We start from the raw sequence: 21,024 nt of genomic DNA, 5'->3' as shown, positions 1-21,024 counted from the left end.
TTCTTTTATCAGTTTCAATGGTTCCTCCAAATGTGCCTGCTACCATTTTAGCAAGTGCTGTCTGACTTTGTCCAAGAATTCTTCGACAAGAAAATAGAAGTGTTCAGCATTCCTTCCTCAGCTTGGCAGGAGGAACCCTCCTCTTTGCTATTGTGCAGTTGGCATTTCTCTCCTCTCTTGTTTGAGTCAGGACTAATGGTAAATTGTGTCTGGTTTGGGGATTTCAGGATCTCAGATCCATTTTCTAGAACAATGGCTAGCCCTGTATATGCGGTGTGGGAGACAGGTAGGCAAGACTACTTAATGAGAAGCTGTCTTTGCTTGTTTCAAGGGTGGCTTGTTCCTGGTGAAGGGTTAGGAGAATGGCTGAGGGAGAGCTGGAAGGAAGGATGCAGCTAACAGTTGATCACTTTTCCTATGACTCTGACACTGTTGTCTAGGTTAGCTTAGTGTTTGGCCAGAACAGCCAAAGTATACTTCAAGCCAAGTGTACCTTGATATTGCTGATCTTCATGGTTCCTCTTGCAGTCCAAGCCTCTGAACAGGCTGCCAAGAAACCTGTTCTCCCAGGAAACATTGTAGGCATATAGTTTATTACTTCCAAATTAAAGATAAGTTTTAGCATCCCTAGTGCATTACCAGAGGCTTTGTTCCCTGGATGGAGATAAACAAGATGATACAAGTTCTGCATAGTTTAGCTTTTTTGTCAGTGCCTTGCCTCCCTTTTCAGTATTGCTGCTGCTCAGTTGGGTGCAAAGACAAGAGAAAGGATAAAACATGGGAAAGGAGAGGCAAGGTCCACAGCAAGTCAGGACTGTGTGGCATTGCTAGACAAAGGCAGCCTACCTGTTGCCTCTCAGAAGTGGAATGGATGTGTCCAGGGCCAGCCCTAATCAAGCAGAGTTGGTCTATCTGCACCTCTCAGAGAGAGGTGGTTCTCTGGAGCACCAATGATGGTTGGATATGCAAGGCTGCCAACTGGCAGTGAATACAAGCCTTGGCAAAGTAATTTAGGCTAGACACCCAAAGTTAGGAAAAAAACTTTCAGAAAAAAAAGCCAAGGAAGGAGGCTTGAAAACCCCATGACAACTGCAAATAGTAATGAACAGCCATACGTGGGTCACATGAGACTATGCGGCACTGGTCGGAGGTACCGACCTGAGAGCACTTGCAATTTCTATCCAACCCTTTCTCACCTTAATTGCAGTGCTGTCCTTGTTTCTTGGCTTGCAGTAGGTAAGACAGCCTTGGAAATATTGAAGGACAAAATTTTTTTCTCTGTACAATCCCCACTGCATTATTGCATGGTATCAGCGTCCCCTAGACAGGATGTGGTCCATCTTTCTGTACTGGGAGCATGACACTCCCTCTCCTTGGCTGACTGAGAAGCCACAATCTGATTTTCCTTTCTAACTTCATTCACAGCATCCAAATACCTATTTTGATGGATGCTTTAATTGCTTAGAAGCCTGTGAGTCACGAGCTCCTGATTTAGATTTCAAGATGAGAAAGTACACTGTAAATTCCCTCGTACTTCGGTGGGGACGGCTGGGGCCAAGCGGCCGAAGTGACAGTGTTTGTGACGGGTGGCGGAGCCCTGGCTGCGGGGGCTGTGGCGGGCCCGCGGGCACACTTGGCCGCAGAGCAGTCCTGTGCCTGCGTCCTGTCCGCGCTGCCCTACCGGAGCTTTATTTTATGGCCGCCGCGCTGCTCGGCCCCGACCCCTGCCCTGCCCTCCCCTGCCCTGCCGGCCGCCCCCGCCCGCAGCGGGGCTCAGGCTGCCGTGCAGGGCGGAGGGGCGGGAGCGGGGGGCGGGAACGCGCGGCGCCGCCCCGGCCCCGCCGCCGCCGGGAGCCGGCAGATCCGGGTCTCGTGGCGCGGGCTGACGTGTGAGCCGGCCCGAGCCGCGGGGCCGAGCCGCGGGGCCGCCCCTGCCCGCCCGGCCGCCCTGCCCCCGCCCCGCAGCGCTCCGCGACGGCGGCCGGAGAACGGTGAGCGGGGCTGGGGAGGGCGCGGGCCGGCGGCGGCCGAGGGTGAGCGCGGACACCCCCCCGACCCCCCGTCCGCCGGGCGCGGCGGGGCCGGGGAGCGGCGGCGGAGCCCCGCCGGGCTGCGGGGTAACTCCGAGCCCGTGGAAGTGCACAAACGTCCCCCCGCCGGGCGCTTCGCCGGGTGCCGGGGCCGGTAAACACCGGGAGAGCCGCAGCCGCTCCGCTCGGTGTCAGGCAGCTCTCCTTTTTTCCAAACCAGAGAAACGTCGACTCGTCTTCTTACCAGCTTGGTTTGATTGTGGGTTTTCTGGTTATTGGGGATTTTAGTGCGAAGTAGCACTCTTCTGTCGATTTTTTTTTTTTTTCTTAAGGATCTCAATCTGATACTTTGAGGCGAAGAGGTTTAGTTTCTCTCTGTAAAGAAGCTGGCAGTGGCGTGCAGACACCAGGATATGCGCTCCCAGGCTCTCCCCGCTTTATGAACAGGGCGCAGCTGAACTGCGAGAGATGAAACAATGTCATGTGAAAGATAATCTCGGGAAAAGGATGGTATCACACTGCTGTTAATTTATTAAAGATAGGCTTCCTGCCAAGAGCTCTTCACGTATGCTCGAATATGCGATTCCTAGGGATCAGTGGGGAAGGGGTAAACTGGCCTTGGGGATCACAAGAGCTGGCTGTTTCTCTGCTGCTGTTGCTGTGCTGGGTTCCCCAGCTGTCCTGCCCTGCAGCTCAAGCTGCTGCCTTCCCTGGCAGTTCTGAGGCCTTGGCTAACCAGCACTTCTATGTGAATGTGGTGCAAGACCTACATCAAAAACTTTGGTTTCCTGACAAACACCTGTTTGCCTAGTCAAGTGTCTTCAGGTTTGCCTTTGAGATTGTAGACTGTTTGTGTTTTAACACCGTCTGAACATCCAGATCTGTGCAGATAGATAAGTCCTGAAAACCAGCTCCAGGTTTTAGAGGCAAGGACAACTAACATTTGGGTCTTAATAGCATTTTTCATTAATGATGTTGGTGTGCCTACTGGGCAAAGTGTGTAGCTTTAGTGAGTATTCGTGAGTTACGTATTAGAAGTCTTTAAATGCTTAGCTATTAGAGTGCTATCCACTCATTTATGTTACATTCCAAAACCAGATATAAGCCCAAAAAATCAGAAGTGAGGAAGAGTAATTGTATTTTTTAATTTCTTCCTATGTTCTTGATAATTTCATCCAATTCCTGTGACTTGATGAGATGAAAGAAATAAGTCTTTGATTTTAAAAAGTGGCCCTGACGCTAACAGTGAGGCTTGAAATAGTAGAAGCAGTTTGCAAAATGAAATTAATCGTAATGTTAGCAGTCATTAGTTGGTTCATTTCTAATCACTGTTCTTTCCCCTGCCACTGTGGTGGGTGAGTGGTGAGTCCAACATCTTTGGTTCTTTTTGTCCTTTGTAAAAGACAAGATTTACAGTGTTTGCCTAACTCTTGAGTGCTACAGAGTTCTGTATTTTAAGTCATTTAAGATCATTTCGTATAAGGAGGGATGTGTTATTGGTAATTCCACACTGTGTTGTCGCTCGTGTTTCTTGGACTGACAGGGATGTCCCTGACCCCTCAGGACCATAATCCCTGAGGTCTGCTGTAGAACTGAGATGATGGTAGCTGCAGTTTTGTAGCTCTGGGTGGATCTTTTTTTAGCCTAGTTGGATATTGTTTTGCTGACTACAGAAATAAATATAATAGACAAGATTCATCACACATCACATTGTGATGGTTTTGCAACACCTTACATAAACCACAATCAAGTCCATGAAGTTTCAAACTGCATGGGCCAGTTACCTGAGCAATATTCTGCAGTCCATGTTCTTTCGTTCTAAGGGAAATGAGAAAAATACAGTTATTATTAAAGAAGTATTTTTATCAGGAAAAAAGAAATGTAGCAGCAAGCATTTAAATTACACTACATCAAAACCAATTAATTATGTTTCAATAACTTTTAAACTGTTTTACCGGCTTTCAAAGAGTTGGTATTTGGTTTTGGAGAAAGTTCGTTTCTAACTGACTTCTGGTTTTGTTATTAACTTCTCATTTCCTGCTTTCGTATATTTAAACTTCAGAATAAGTAGTGTGTGAATGTTATTTGCATAACAGATGTGTAATAAAACTACATTTGTACATTTAGAATTTTCCCTCCTAGATATTATGGGTACTTGACATACATTCTTAAAGACCAAATTTTGTCTGCTGAAGTTTGTCATGCCAGAATTTGACCTATCAACATCATGAGACTTCACAGGGCCAGTACAATGAAAGTAGCAAGATCTTCTCTTCTTATAAATGTGAATGAATAGCAGAGGTGTACAATGCTCTGACAATACTAAGTATCAAATTCTTACTTTCTATGTTTTGAATGTTTATGAGATTACTCATCACAACAAACAAACAAAAAAATTTGGCAGATGCATTTATGCATATAAAGCTTGTTGTCATCTGGCCATATTCTGCTTGGGACACAGCTCAGAGAGCCTGAGAGCCTACTTGGTATACATGCTGTTACACAACATATTTGCATTTACATACCTGATATTACACTTCATGTTAAACACGCTCTCTGTCTTAGCTTTCTGGGTTAGAGATTCAATTTGCGAATGCATACAGATCCATCTAGTTGTTAAAGAGGCACCTGATTCTGCAAAATGCTAATACTTCTTGGAAAATCCAAGTACTTCCCCTCTGCAAGTACAGTGAAAGCTAAGATAACTTTCTAAGACTGTATCACAGAGCTGAATCTTGCAGTCCTTCTTCAGGTTAAAAAAAAAAAGGAATTGTTTTCCCAGAAGAGCTTCTTCAGCTTGTATGCCTTGACTCATCAACAGCTAGCTTCCCTAGTTCCCAGTGAGCCTCATTTGAAACTTACTTCTTAGCTCCTCATGATGAAAGAACACAGTCAGGGATATGAGAAGGATCCGTGTGTCTTAGTTGTGTTAGTCTTACTTCTGCTGACAGAACAGTGGTTCTGCTAGCAGTATAGTGGAGAAATATGGTCCTCTCCTCTTCCCACCACCTATTCCACACTATTGTCTGAACTAGGGCAAGTAAAGATCCCTTAGTAATGATTGATAGGGCTTTTCATGAAAGATTTGAGGATGCTTGGGGGAGCAGCCCCTGGCATGTTTGAGTTATTGTGCATTTGCATTGTTGTTAATTGAACAGATATGCTTCAAAAGCTTTAATTTAAGTGTCTAACTGGTATTTTTACAGATAATTGAACAAATTAGTCCCATTTAGGTGGGAACAGATAGAATTACACTTGATAAAAGTTTTCCTCATTAAGATTAGTTCTGATTCTTCTGCAGCTTTGCATGCATTAAAAAGCATGGCTTTCTGGAGCTAAATATAGTTTCATTCTTACTTTATAAAGCTTGTAGACAAATGTCAGATCCAAACCACTGAGCACTCCTCTTGAAAGAAAAGATTTTTATCAGGAAAAAACCAGAAATGTAGCAGCAATCATTTACATTACATAAGCAGCTGCAATACTAATTTACATTATTTGGTGAATCTTTGTCAAATAGAGACCTCTAGTTTTAGAGCTTTGGTCTTTTTTGTTCATATGTTCATATATGTATGTTCATTTGCTTCCTGTTAGTTAATCATAAAGTCTTTATTTTTGGCAGGGCAATATTTTTAGACAACTTGATAAAATAATTTATGTCTTTTTTTTCACACATTAAAAAGTTATTTAGGAAAACCAGCTGTTTGAATGAAATTACATGAAGGTGTGAAGGAAAGTTGAAGTTAGCTCTTCAAACAGTTGAACTAAATCAAGTGTGAAAGAAAGCTTCCTGGTGTGAGCAGCCTTAGTTTAACAAGAATTCCAGTGCAAGTGATTACAGTGTTGTTAGGTGTTCCTCACCCTGGTATCTAGATGAGACTGATCAGATGTCACCCATAATTAAGAACCCCTATTTGAAAATACTAGGTAACCATTTTATCAGAGAGAGCTGTGAAATGTAGAAATATTCTTATTATATTATTATATTTCTTATATAAAAAGACATTTTTGAGCCATGGTGATTGTCAGATGGTTTAGCTTCAAATCAGTATGTAGAACAAAAGTGTCTAAAGATGAAAGATACCTTTGGCTCTAGCATTTTCACACAGAAAATAATTTGAGTGTTGCAAGCTAATCCTGATCATAGATTTTTGTTGTGCAAATTAATATAATGGATTTAAAAATCTGTTGCTAGTAGGTGCAGGAGAGAGTTGTGTAATTTGCATAATGCTTTCCTTTTGATAATCTAAACTAGTCTGTGAGTCTGCTGAATTAGATGGATGATATTCTCTGGTAAAAACTGGGTCATCTGTTAGCTAAACATATGTAAATAACCAAGTCCAGAAATCCTGTTAACTGCTACGGATTCCCTCTGGTATAAGTACTGATTTTAAAAATTCTTATTGATAAGCTTCAAATTGTTTACTGCAGGTATGTAAAAAACCTGATTCAACTTCCATTGAAGTTGAAGACAGGCACCAGCTAGCTTCAGATAAAATTTGATCTGGCCTAAAGGGGTTAGGAGTAGGGCTGCCAGGGAATAGAGCTGCTTTCATCTGAAAATTGAAAATCCTGCTATCTTTCTCAGCATGCTGCTACCCTGTTAAATCTGTTTGCTCAGTGGCAAGTTATTAGAAACATATGTCATCCCTGGAGAAAAAAATAATGAAAGTGTTCCAAAGAATTTCAGTATAATTTTGTGTTTGTATGTGATCGGAGTAACATTAAGGAATAGTGTTTTTTTACTGTTTTAAGGATTTAGTGAGGTATTTTGTAATGTAAACAATTGTACTCTTAATATACTAGTATAAAAAAAGCTTCATAGCTCATGGTTTAGGGCTGCATTTGCTGCCTCAATATGATGGCAAAAGTTTCACTTTTATTTGTTTTGAAACTATATTTTTTTGTAAAAGCGTGAATAAGAGACTTTTTTTCACGTTTCATTTTGCAAAGAGACAAAATGTTTAAAAATTTTTAAATTATTAACACTTAAAAACCCCTAATTTGTAATAAATAGTTATTGCAGGCCACTTGAGCTGTGGTGACTACCTGGCTGCTCATGGTTAGCTCAGGGTCATTCTGGTGTGTCTCAGGGTAGCCTTTTCTTTTAGACCGAACAAAGTCGTGTTTCAATGGCCAAACCTAGCACAATAGGTTATATAATTTCTTATAGGAGCATACTTTTTAATACTTTTAAAAGTAAATTATTAGTTTTGTATTATGAAGCACAAAAAGTTAAGCCTGAAACATCTCTTGGGTGAGGTACTGAACAGCAAAGTCAGGTTCCCTGTTCTCCTTCCATGGGGAACTAGTATGAGATCCTCACCTCTGCCATTTTCCATCTGCAAGAGTACTCGTTATTCTTGCTTCCCTGCAGAAGCAGATGTGCCCCCTGGAAGATCTGCTCCTCTTCCACGTGTGGCCACTTGCTCAGCATGTGTCCTGCCGAAGCAGCGCAAGCCTTTGGCCCTGGTTGGTGTGGCACAGGCACGGGTGTCCTCGCAGGGCTGGTGCGGAAGTGCTTCCAGCAAGGTTTTCGGATTTAATGTGTGCTGCTTCATGCAGCAGTGTATCACTCATACAGCTGCACGAGTGGTGAATTTGGGAGATTGGCAGTTGTTTGGGAATGGGAAGAAGAATGTCAGCAAGCGGTGAGGCAGTCTGAAATGCTGGAGACACTAACCAAAAGCAGGAGAGTGAGCTAATGCGCCCAAGTTTTCTACTTACTGAAATAGAAGAACCATGAAAGGCAGTGAGAGTCCTTGCCTTACTGAAGACCATGGGCTCCCAGTTTGCTCTGTAAACTGGTTGAAATAAAATGTGTTAGCAATTTTACAGAGGATAGCTCACCTTTTTGTGTTAGCATATGTGAAATAAAATTAATAGCCATTAATTACTCAGTGCAGTAGGAATAACTGTTGTCCTAGACCATTGTCTGTCTCCCACACTAGAAGAAGCTAGAAGCATTTACTTAGCATAAAGAGGGTATTATTCTTGAACAATGTTCTGTGTCATTGACATCTTCTTTTAATTGGTTTTCATGTTTCATGAGCTTTCTTTCAGAAAAATGTCATCGTTTTAACAAAAGGATGACCAAAGCTGACAGCTGGAGTTTGGTAGTAACATTCTGTATCAAATATCAGTAAATGAATTCTAAAATAGCTGGACTGCTTTTTTGGTCCATGACTGTATGTGCATAATTAGCTCCTTTTCAAGTGTTGCCCAGAGGAAATGTTGAGCCACCTGCATGGGAATAAGTAAATAGCTTTTTATAATCTTGGTGGATCTTATTTAGCTCCCTTAGGGAGTTCAGTTTTGGTCATGGACATCAGCCTTATTAACTTTTAAACCTGAAATCTCTCTTTGTCCTGAGATACCGGGGTCTGACCATGAAAGAGAAGGGGGGAAACAGTACTGGAACAATGAGGAGTTTCAGTGTGTGGGTTCTTGTCCTCTGAGAGTTGTACTTGACATTGACAAGACTTAACTAAGCTGAAGGAAGCATCTGTATAATGTTCTGTATTCCCCTGATATGCCATTCGGTGTTGAACTGATGCACCTCAGCGTACCTGTAACCTTGGTTAGCCCAGCCCAAAAATAGTAAGTTTCCTGCCAGGTTCTTATTAGATCCTGCCACTCTTCGAAGAGGTGTGAACTTCTTGACATACTTCAGTTTGAGAAAGGTTGTGATGCTTGGCTGTGAAAGGGCTTTGACCATAATTATAAGTAGTCGAAGGTTTTATGCTTTGATTCCTGTTTCACTGCTCTAGGTTAAACACTCTAGGTGAAACACTGTTGTTGGCAGATTGGCTCAGAAGAATATTCTTGCCAAACTCAGAGCAACTCTGATGTCCACTTCAGGGTGAAAATGTTAGCAACCCAGCAATGCTCAGAATATTGTGGTGGTCACACAGTAGTGGAGTTGTGCTGTGGAGACAAGGGATGTATCAGTGCTTTGTTAGTCCTGTAAGACCATCAGAAAAAAAACCTCAGAGAGACCTTTACCACTTACTTAGCTTGAAGTCCCTGCTCAAAAGCTCCTTCCCTGATTTCAGATGTCACTGTAGTGACAGTGGCTGGCTCAGCATTTCTTAGTTTCTTTGGCTTTGTCCTATTTTTAAGGAGTTGTTTTATATTATGTTTGCATCTTTAAGAAGCACTTTAAGAATGGCACTGGAAAATTAAGTAATTGTTTACTTACAAGGTGATTTGTGGGACAGTAGCAAAGTTACCCAACTAGTATGCCTTGAGTGCTATGTGGCTGGGTGAGCATTTCTCTTGTGGAGCTCCTGCTGGGGCTCTAGCTCCTACTTGACCAGTGTCAGTCAATGTGGTCAGATCCAACAAGAACTCTACCAGTTGCCTCTATCTGTGTGCGTGGGTAAGCACTGACTTTTCTGTGAGGAACTAACTGGTTTGGCTCAATCTGCATTGAAGAGTTCATCTTAGATCTTGTTAATTATCCTGAGAAAAGTTGTAGCGCAAAAAATACTTGCCAACTCATTAGGCTGCAGCTGAAAGTCCAGGGAGACATGCTGATACTTTCAAGTACAAAACCAGCTGCTCTCCCTGCACCCCCTGGAATTACAAGGAGAGAGGCGATGATTGCTTTATACTGTGAAAGTGTTGCTATGCCTGGGAACCCACTTTGGAATCAGCCATCAAAATCATTGCAGCTCTTTTCCCCAGAAAAGCTAAATGGGTGATCTGAACTGGGACAATTAGTTGAAGAAAGCTGTAATTGGAGCCACGCTTTACTGTGGCATCTCTCCTTTTGGCAGGACCCACTTTCACATCCTGCTGTTTTGCTTTTGCTGCCCAGTTAGCCAGTTTGTTTCCTTTTGTCCTAAAAATTCAGTTTTATGCCCAGGAGAAGGCCTGGTATAAAAAGATCATCAGTAGTTCTATAGAGATCTCTGATCATGCAGAACTACTAGATCCTGGTGCACTAAATCTGATGTGAGTCATAGTATCTGTTCCAGTAAAAACAGGGTGCAGCTGTAAGTGTGAAAGAGATGATCAGAGTGTCTCTTGGGTTATTAATAAAAGGAATTAAAAATCAGCATTATAAAAAAGCCAAATATAATGTTGCCATGTTTCATATTTTAGTTCTATGAGGGAATATTTACTTGAACTATCTAAATTACAGTTATAGAGGAAAACGGATCCTTGGAATGCTTTAATTAGTATCAATTTGTATACAAGATTCTTCTTTACAGAAGCTATTTTTAGCCTTGTTTGAACAGAGGAAGTTGCTTTGTAAAGGAAATTTTCCTAGAAAACTTCAAGCTTATTTTTGCTAGTTTTATAACCCCAACAATTTAAAACTTTTTTATAAAAATGAAGACCACCTCCACTGTTTACTCATGCCAGGCCCTTGACTTCTGGATTAATTTTGATTTAGTGTGGTGTCTTTGTCTTTAGTGCAAGTTCTATTGCCTTGGAATCATGCCCCTGTTAACTTTAGACAGAATAGCATTTATTTATTTTGAAGTACTGCTTATTTTTCTCTTTAGTTTTCTCCTTATTCTCGTAGTTCTTTTTGTGACGTTTCTTCCCTATTCCCTACTGAACTACTACTGCTTTTGTTTCCTTATTTTGTCCTGTAGTTCTATCCAGTGTTTAGTTTGCCTTCCTTTGCTTTTTTAATGGCTCTGCTACCATTTTTGCTTTGTTCCTTCTTTATACTGCTCTGGTGATAGGAAATATGTTGCATTTCTGGTAGTAGCAATTAAACTAGAAATTTCACAAGGGTATGTGCTAGTAAAATCAGCCAGTGCTATGTACACATACCTCTTTTTGGCTTTAAAGAGAAAATCCCCAAATCCATGCGTATTATCTTCCCCCTCTGTGCTTCAATCAAGTCTGAAGGAATACATAATACAGAAATCAGTGGATAAAATTCCCTGCCCTGTCTTACTCACAACGTTTAGCTGTACAACTGAAATAACACACTAGTGATTTAGATGTAGGTAGTTAATCAGGAGAGTAACAAAACACATAGGATTCTGTGGGAGGCTGGGATGTACATGAAGTATAAATACTATAAAAGATGGAAATCAACAAGGATATGCATTATATAACAAATACAGAAAATTCTGAGTTTGTCTGGGATTCACTGTTTTGGAATGTTTTGGCTTCACTTAGTTGGTTGGTCACTAGTAAAAAGTGTTGTCCTACTGTGTATACCTTTATCTGTTATTTTACTGTACAGTTAACAGATGTTGAATTGGATTCTGTATGACTAGGCAGAGTTCAGTGGGTCTGCTCCCTAGAAGAGGCAGGATTAGACACAGGTTTTGGAGTGACCAGTTGTACCCAGAGGCATTTTGAAATGCCCAGTAATGAGTCAGCTGGGGTCCCAGTTGCCCCTTGAGTACTCGCAGTACCTATGGGGACAGAGGGGCCAAGGAGAAGGGATTCCTATAAAAGCAGTGATCAGGAGTTCTAGGAGGAGCCTATCACACCAGTCTCCTCCTGCTTGAAGCAAGTTTTCACTCCCCGAGTTAATGGATACTATGGTCACACTGGTAGTTTCTCTGGGACAGGACTTGATGTGCAGGATTGCAAGGGTGTTATGTTATGGTATATGAGGCCAATGTACAGGATGTTTTAGATTCTAGAAGAAAATATTTGGAGCTCATTTGTAGATGGGAAAGATTATACAAAAGAACCAAACTTGCTGTGAATAGAATTACTACAAAAAGGGTCAGGTGTAGTAAGAAGACATGGATACTAGTATGGCTTAGATGCAGGTAAAAAGCCAAGGGAAGACATCATTTTTAAGGAAACCTATATACTTTAGTAGATAATGAATGGGTACAGGAGAGGTTTCCACCTCTGACAGTAAGATAAAAATGAGTATTTTATCTTCGGGGCAGTGAATCATTCATGCTTTGTGTATGGCTTTTGCTATTTTAGCCCTTTATAATTTTTCAGAATGCCTACAGGCAAAGCAATTATTTGCTTTTTTTTTTTTTTCTGTAATTTTACTTTAAATTTGATACATATTTTCATTTGTTCTGCCACACTTCTCCCAAACTGAACTCAGAAGCAAAATTAACTTGATGGCTTCTTAGAGATATTTGACAGTTGTGTTTCAAGTTATTGCAGCTGGCTGAAAAACACTAGCAAGGATCTGAATAGGATTTTGTTTCTCTTTAAAGTACTGTGGCAAGATTCTGTTACTTGCCTGCTGTGCTATGAGGTATTTTTCTCCTAAGGATTTCTTACCTTCAGTCTTCAGGCAATAGCAACACAGTGAAAATAGGTCTTAGCAGAAGAATCTTCAGCCATTGTGTTTATCATGTTTATTATAGTCTACATTTGAAGTGCCTGTATCCAGGAAAGAAAAGAGTTAATGAGCTTCCTGTTTTGATGCTGAAGATGCCTGTTTTAGTCCGTGATAAATCTGTAGTAACTCTGATTTATGTATCATATAAAGTGAGTGTTTCTTCAAATACTGCAGTGATAAATATTTTTTCGCAGTCTTTTATACCAAGGAGTGGAGATGACCAATGTGCACACTTTGAGCATCTTGCTAATCAGCATCATATTAGAATCGCACTGGAGGGCATCTAGCACATGGAAAATGGACAAAAATTCTTGTTTGCTCTTATGATAGAAAGGAATCCAGTTTTGTGATTATTACAGTGGAGCAAGGCAGAGTATAATTTCTGTCTCCCAGAGTTCACCAGCTGCATGCTATTTACTCAGGAGCAGTGTTGCAGAATTGGGAAATAATGTATAGTCATTGCAATAATTCAAAATGCAGAACACAGTCTCCAGGGACAAACTCCCCCAGCCAGATTGTATCCATAAAGATTGTGGGTTTGATAGGAGAATGTATAAAATATAACACACTTCTGTAGGGCTGGGACTGGGGAAGATAATAAAAGAAACAATTTACAATAGTTACTATAACTGAGAATGCTATTTTTTTAAATCATGAGAATTAGAAATATTTCCCATATGGCTTCACTGGCTACAATTTCAAATAGATACTCAAGTCAAAAAGTAATGAGAGGGCTTTTATTTCTGACTTTAATCATCAGAGACCATCCTTCACTTTACTCCTGAATTACAGTAATTCAGACTCTGACCACAGTATTTTAATTTCAGCAGTTCTATTTATGGTCACATCTGTAGGCCTCTTTACACTGGAATGGTCGTATTGACTCTGATGGTACATCTTATTTGTCCATGTTTACTAATTCTCTCCTTTATTATTATGGTATCAGTTTGCTAGTCTGGAGGCCACAATAGATACCTTCTCAGATGTTATCATAGAGAGCTTTGGCATATTTACTGGTTATGTCTTCCAGATGTTTGTAAACCCTGTAATTTAAATACTGTGCTAGCAGTAATATGGCCAATCCAAAATATGGTAATTTTGAGTTGAGTAAAAGACACTGCCAGTCAGAGGACTTGGCAGGTATTTGACATCATAGCCTTACAGATTGCTGTGGTCCTACCAACTCCATCAACACCAAGGAAAACAAGGTGATGATGAACAGGAAAACATACAGGAAAAAATAAGCAATGGAAAACTACAAGCATTTTATTTCTTTCTCCAAGTCAGGAAGAAAAGAATAGAGCACACAGTCCCATTTTCTGTGTTAGATTGTATGTAGAACAACTGTATTTGCTAAAGGTGGAGAGCTTGTGTGACTCACAGCAAAGAGGTCAGAGCTGAGCAGAACAAGTTAACTGCTGACGTGAGATCAGACAATTGCAAGTACCGGGAGGCAGGCAGGAAGCGCACTGCAATTCTGGAACAGGATTTTGATACAAACAGGCTGCCTAAAGAGCCAAGAAATCCTGCTTTGTGGTATATAAAAATACTAGTCTCTTATTCTTTGACAAGGTCACAAAATGCTAATAAACCTTAAGATCTGATTACAAAACTTAGTACTTTATGCATTTGAAGTGTGTTACAAATAACACAGTTAAGTCAAGAATATTGTAACGAGAAATAAAGATGTGAGAGTGTCATTTTGCAAGTGAAAATCATCATATAGTACAGAGTGTTTCTCTCTTCTTTATAACTGGGGAGACATGTATAAAATCTGTTTCCTTCAGTTCTAGCAAAAATAATTGCATAAAGGGGGATTATTTACCTGGATTTTAAGCATATTAAAATAACCCAATTTTAGCATCTTTTTTTAGGGGAAAACCTAGTGCTGTTCCCAAAATACATGGTCAATCTTTGGTTCTTTGTCAATGAAAGAGTTTGTAACAGGCTTGGAGGAAAGAAAGGATGATTCGTTTCAGCATTATGTGAAAGCAGGAAAAGCTTGTAAGAGATCCTGTGTTCAAAGCTTGGATGGCATTTTACTTGGTGATGTCTTGTGCTTTCATTGAGGTAATTTGTCATGTATAAGTGCCTTGGAGTAAATTCCTTCTAGCACACTTCCACCTACATTTATGATGTTGTATGGCAGTTGTATGTTAACTTTTCCTGTTTATTGTCTAATCTTTTTTACTTGTATGCTTTGTAGAGAATGTTAGCCTGGTTTTATCAGTCATGACTCTTACTAGATGTTTGGTTTTTGCATAGTCCTCTAGAATATGAACACTTGTCTGTTAATTGCTGTGACATTATTATGTGTTACTGACCACTAAATTATTACAAGTTACAATTAAGTATTTTTTGCGACTTCACTTGTTCAAATACCTTCTTGTGCATGTCAGCATTATATCCAGAGGAGCTGTTTTGCACTGTTTAGTAGTCAGTGCTTTTATCCCAACATAGTTTTAGAAAGGCTCCTCTGCTTGGTGTGATATGTTATTCAGGGAGACTGTGTAGTTAAAAAAATTCTATTGCTGTCATGTGGTTCTAAGTTCATGAAGGTTAGTGTAGTAGCCTTACAGTAATTCTCAAAAAGAGTTATTAGATCATCTGCTCTGATCTCATATATGTTGGAGGACATTATATCTGGACTTGGGTACTTCTGAACTTCACTCAGTGTTGGGGGTTAGGTTTCTTTCCTTTTGTTCCTTTTTACTTAGGGAATTTTTTTCCATAAGTTGCTAGGAAACACCAACAACTGGGTATTTAAGAAAAAGAAAAGAAGTGGCCAAGCTCAGGGGATGAAGGGCATCCGGTTGTACTTCCCTCATCTGGGAGTTTCTGTCGGCGGGGCAGAGATACCAGAGAACTGGGCAGGCAGAGGACGGGGCAGGGCAGGGGCTGGGCTCGCTCTCTCTGGCCTTTGGAGGAGGACGGTCGGAGCTGCTGCCTGGGGAAGGGAACGCGGGGCTGCCACCGGAGCCCAGCCCAGAGCTGCTGCTTCTGCCGTGGGATGAGCCTCTGCTCGTGAGAGCAGCCACTGAGGTGGGACCTTATTAACATCCACCTCACTAAAAGAGGGACTTTTCACCACCTGCTTGGGTGCCCGGGATCCCGACTCGCCTCTCCCTGCCCTGCTGGGAGCCGGGCTGCCGCTGTCCTGCCCCCTCTGCTTCTTCAGCACTGCCCTGTAGCCCCACAGCCCCTGCCTGCTGAGACATCCTGCCGGCCCAGCCGGCTGCTGCTTCCGACAGCCCTGCAGGGCACTGGGGATCGGCTGTCCCAGGGATTGTGAAGCAAAGCCTCTCCCCGTCCCTGCCCGTCTGGGCCCGGCCGCCATTCCCGGCTGCTCCCGAGCCCACAGCGCCCCCTGCAGGCGCGGGGGAATCCCCGCACCCGCCCTGCCCGCCGGGAGCCACCAGCGCCCCCGCTGGCCGTGACCGGAACTGCACCAAAGGGAAAGTGCCCGCGGCCGAGGAGGGCTCACCGGCTTCCTGCTGCTGGTTGTTGTTAATGCCAGAGCTGGTGCTGGTTGTTGGTTTTACTGTACATACTAGCACAGAACTGTTATTCCTGTTCTTGTATCTTTGCCTGAGAGCCCCTTATTTTCAAAATTATAACAGTAATTCAGAGGGAAGGGGTTTATATTTTCCATTCCAAGGGAGGCTCCTGCCTTCCTTCTCAGACACCTGTTTTTCAAGCCAAGACACTCAGTAACCTGTATTTTACTGAAGCATATCTGAATGCAGTGAGTGATGGGAAATCCACTGCTTTCTGGGCCATTTGTGGCACTGATCAGTTACTGTGATGGTAAAAATGTATGCCTTGCTTTTCTTTTCAGTCTGGTTAATTACAGCTTCCTATTACTGGTTCTTGATTACCTGTTCATTGAAGAATTCAATAATTGGGCCTGGGGTTTTTTTTCAGAGATACTTGTATGCCACATGGTCAAGTGATCTCTCTGTCATCTTCTCTCTATGTAGCCAGATTATACTTTCTTAATATCTAGGCAAAAAGAATTTTCTGCATAATTTCAACTTTTTTTTTCCTTTTTCAGTTTTCTTTTTAAAAAGTGGAGACCCTAGCAGGTTAAGGGCATTGATGTTCAAACTCGATAATTAAGACAGATATCTCTGAGTTTCTTTTACTCCCTGGCTCTCTCCACATGCTAAAGGTTTATTCAGAAGAATAGTAGGCATTCAACAAAGGAAGGATGTCTGAAATACATTTGCTTTTTTCTCCTCCCAAGAGAGTAGGACTGTAGCAGTGCTATATTCTGTTGAATGAAGATACCTTACAGACAGATGGGTTCTTCCTCTTTTTTCTAGTGACACTAAAACATTAAAATGCTCATGTGTGATGGAGGCTGGAAGTTTTTATAAGCAATGACTGCAGAGCACATCTGTTGATTAAGCATACCCTCATCAAATGGCTGGAACCTTCATAAAGTACTTGTTTTAGGAATTGAGAGGTTGTATCTGCTCTGCACTGCTGTGTTTGTTAAACTTGCCAGTTGTCTCATTAGAGCCTGAGTGCATGCAATACTGACACATTCTGAATACAGCTTTACTGATGGCAAGTGAAAAATATTTCTTCAGTATAGTTTTGCAAAACTACTGAATATATCCTAATAGTCCTCATTTGAGAGAAATCAATCTCAGATTTTGACCACAAGGGTAGAAAATGCCTTGCAGTCTGCTGCATGGTTTGACCCTTAATTAACACTGAAAAGTTACTGGTAAATAGTAAACATACTTTTGAATATGCCTGACATGTCTGGTGTAAGTGGTTTTAGCAGGTGAATAATCTAGAATTGATTTCCTACCATGTCCATTTCAGTTTCTTTGAACATTCTGTATTGCTAAGTGATTAACCTACTTCTTTGATCTAAAATTAGTGTGCATAGCTCCATTTTTAAAGTGTTTTCAAGTACATTCACTTTTGTTCCCCTGCTGCTTGCTTTCATTATATAAGATGACTGTTTCCTTTAGCAAAAAAATTAATGATTTTTAAATTATTTTCCTGTATGTTGATCTGGAGGGAGAATACCAGCCATTTATTAGGGTTTAGGAGTACGAGTTTGCCTGACCTTTCAATTTGTATATGTATACTTAAGAGTCCCACTGTGCAGATGAGAGACAAGAATTTAATCTTTGTGCTTTGTGTTTGTTAGGATGTATTTCATTTTGGTATGTTAGAAAACCCAGGGGAGACACACACAGTCTTGCAAAAAAAAAAATATAAATTTGCATGAGACAGTGTTTTTAGCAACGTCAAAACGTAACTGCAAATACCAGACTTCTTCATTCATACTGCCAAAGGAATAATAGGATTACCCTGCTTTGTTTTGCTTTTTCACCCTGGCATTAAATGAACTGAAACTTGATGTGTGAGCCTCTGGAAAATAAGGTCAGTTGAAAAACAGTTCATTGTCCTTTTATTCTTCTTAGGTGTTCACAGACAAGTTCAGGTTTATCCGGAGAGCCATGGCAGAAGGTGGATTTGATCCCTGTGAATGCATTTGCTCGCATGAACATGCCATGAGGAGACTGATTAATCTGGTAAGGATAACATGAGGATATTTGGAAGGGTGGTTATTCAGACATTACTTCAACTCTTGCAGATTTGCAGTTACTAGTGCTTTTGATTCTGCTTATTCAGTAGCATGTACAGTTAGAATCTGTGTATCCAACTTTCTGATGAGCTTTTGAATAGTCAATACAAATTACAGCTTTCTGTTTATTTCCCAGAGCTGCATTTTGGCAGCATTGACACTGTTTCTGTTGAAATGTTTCTTTTATATGCCTTTTTTTCAGTCTGCATAAAACAAAGGAAAGTACCCAGCAAAGTCTTGGTGGTCAACATATGAAGTTGCACATACTCATATGGCAAGCTAATGATGTCTAAATTTTTTAAACTACTCTCTAAAAAGTTCTGAAGTTGAGAATCCAGTGATTCTGAGTTTTGAGTTCTGTTTCTTGCTGTCATTGATCGGTTGAGCAACTTCAAGCAAATTATGTATGTTACTCTAACTGTGACATGTAAAATAGCTGTTTCTTTGTTTCTGTATTGAACTCAGTTCAATGTCCATTGAAAAAATAAGCTACAAAGTGCTTCTCTTTTTTTAAAGTGAAAGTATATATTTTTTAAAATAACATTAACAATTATGAACTGTGAGCCATTAGAGGAACTTGATTACAACTCTAATTTGGTTAAATTCTTTTTAAGAATACACTGTATATCTTCATTTGGTGTACTTCTCCTTGTTGGTTTTCATATATTTGTTTTTATAACATTTTCTTTCTTAGGGCATAAATTAATATTCTTCTAAGTTACTGAGTACATCAACTGTTCAAGGCAGTTATGTGTGAAGAAGATTCTCTCTAGGATCAGATTCTCTCTAGGATCAGGCCCTTCTTCAAGAGGTTTCTTAACAGTATTTTGGAAAGGTACTGCTATGACACAAAGGCACAGAAAATTGAGGCTTCTGTGGAGAATAGTTGTACTTTCTGTGGAGCCTTTACATCAGGCCTAACCATCCTAGCTCATGCTTCCCAGTTAGAAGCACAATTTCAAAATCTTCTGAACTCTCCCTGCTGCCCTTATATGGATGTTTGTACGTATGTTCTTTCCCAGGAAGGACTTTCTTTTTGTCCTCAACATGATGTTTGTGCCATATCCCACGGTTGTGTTGATTCTGAACCTTGAAGCTTCTGAACACATGCTAAAGTGGTGAGAAAGGGACCCCCAGAACCAAGTTCAGAAGCTGGGAGGAAGAAAGGAGGGTGCCCTTTTTCCTCAGGCTTGTCAGATGCAAACCAGCACGGTTCAGAATTTTGACCCCCATTCAGCATTTTTTAATATTTTCGTTTTTTGCTATAAGATACTGACAGGCAATGGCACTGGTCAGCCAGTTCTCTCTGTTGTGGCTGGAGGATTCTAGTTATGAACAATGTAGGTGAGTTGTGTCTAAAGGTAGAAGAAATGCCACAAATGTCTGGGCGATTTCATTCCTGGGCTGCTCCATGCAGTGTGAAGTGGGTAAAAATAGTTAATTTGGAAGAACACAAATTCCCATGTTATGAATGTGAACAGAGCACATAATAGGTGCATGCTCTTGGACAGTCACCAAGAGCAGTCTAACAATGTTCTGTGTAGTTGCAGGAATGGAGTTTATTGCTAAGTATTCACCTTCCAAAAAGATCGTACTGATTAGCACTTGAAACTGTGAGGAGTAAAGGGCAATTCCAGATTTCATCTCTCCTAAAAAGCAAAGCAGATGCTCCTAAATATTTATAAGACCAAATCACTAGCTAGGATAATTTAGTAGAATCTAGAAAAGAAAAGTCTCAGAAGTCTCAGTCAGCAGCCAGACTATCCTCAAGTAACCTGTTGTATGATCTCAGCAGGAGACTTGCTAAGCCATTTTTGCATCTGTAACTTTTATGCTTCAGTAAGAGTTTGCCTTCTAAGTTGCTGTTTTGTCACTCAGTCTTATACAATGTAAGCAAACAGAAGTTTTACTGTTTGTGCTAAAAAGAATGTGTGGACATTGGTTCTCAAAATTGCTGAACCCCACAAGTCTCAATGCAGACTGGGTGCACACTACCTCTAAAAATATGATCCTCAAAACCCTAACTTCAGAATTGTTGTGATAAACAAAGTGAAGTGATCTGTTCCGACTCTGGATGAGAAAAAGACATCCAAATATGCTATGTAACCCAAACGATTTCTTATATGTATTTGATTGTTGATTCTTTTTAACCTAGATAGGTATAAAACACACCAGAGTACATTTGAATGTTGTTATAGCTGGCAGTACTCAACAGGATTTTGGAGCAAATCGTATAACAAGGTGTTTGCAATTGTCTCCATATTGAGCATTGTAAATGAAGAAGTTCAGTGATGAGATTTAACAGAACCAATTTAACAGAATAATGTAAATCACATTTAACAGAATAATATACATAGGAGATGCCCAAGTGTGAAAATGTTACTTTTAGAGTCTTTCAATCCAGTAATGACGTTACGCAAACTCCCATGATTGATTGTAGATTTTTTAAACTTGCATTTGAGTTAAAGTAAACTAATTTTTACAGACTGATTTGGTTATACCTATCTAAACCAACACTGATAAGAATTCCAACACTGATCAGAATTATGGCTTCTGCTAATGAAGACGTTATGATATATTCAGCCATGACTATTATGTGCAGAGTTAGCATATTCAAATACACAGGATTTCTGTTAGAATTATCTGCATAGGAGATTTGAATGACACTGCTATTCCAAAATCAGAAGGAGGTGAAAAAGTCTGCCTGTAGAACCTGAAGTTCTTGTTTTAATTTCCAGTATGATAATTTTAACTTCTGGTTTAATTGGTATATTTACTTCGTAACTCTTAGAAAATATATGTGGCATTCAAAGTTTAATTTGTGGTTGAATACATTACTTTGGACGTTTTATGTAGCATATAGTTTAATTCTCTATTTGAAATGCAGACTTTAGTTCATCTTACAGTACAATTAATGCTTACACAGTGAAAAAAGAAAAGCTATTGTCATTTAAACTCTCCTTCCTCTCTGTTGTTAGCAACACCACAGAAAATTGCAAACAAGAAAGCTGTTAAAAAGTTCACCTCTTTGTTATGTGCCTTGATTATTTGTCTTTCATTTTCCTTGACTGAGCAGGGCTTTGTTGGGT

The 21,024-nt window shown here is 40.5% G+C and overlaps 1 protein-coding gene across 1 annotated transcript in view; it reads left to right on the top strand.

Annotated features, from left to right (window-relative positions):
• Positions 1-1,922: 1,922 nt before the first annotated feature.
• SMIM14 (small integral membrane protein 14) overlaps positions 1,923-21,024 on the top strand; it is a 37,697-nt gene continuing 18,595 nt past the window's right edge. Inside the window, exons 1-2 of the mRNA XM_083861492.1 lie at positions 1,923-1,991; positions 17,772-17,882. Coding sequence (XP_083717618.1) covers positions 17,808-17,882 — 75 coding nt within the window. The 5' untranslated portion in view covers positions 1,923-1,991; positions 17,772-17,807. The remainder of the gene's footprint in view (positions 1,992-17,771; positions 17,883-21,024) is intronic.

The sequence above is a fragment of the Zosterops lateralis genome (assembly GCF_965231275.1).
Source record: "Zosterops lateralis genome assembly, chromosome: 5".
Classification (NCBI taxonomy): domain Eukaryota; kingdom Metazoa; phylum Chordata; class Aves; order Passeriformes; family Zosteropidae; genus Zosterops; species Zosterops lateralis.
The sequence above is the reverse complement of the archived record's forward strand: the minus strand, read 5'-3'. Positions and strand labels throughout refer to the sequence as shown.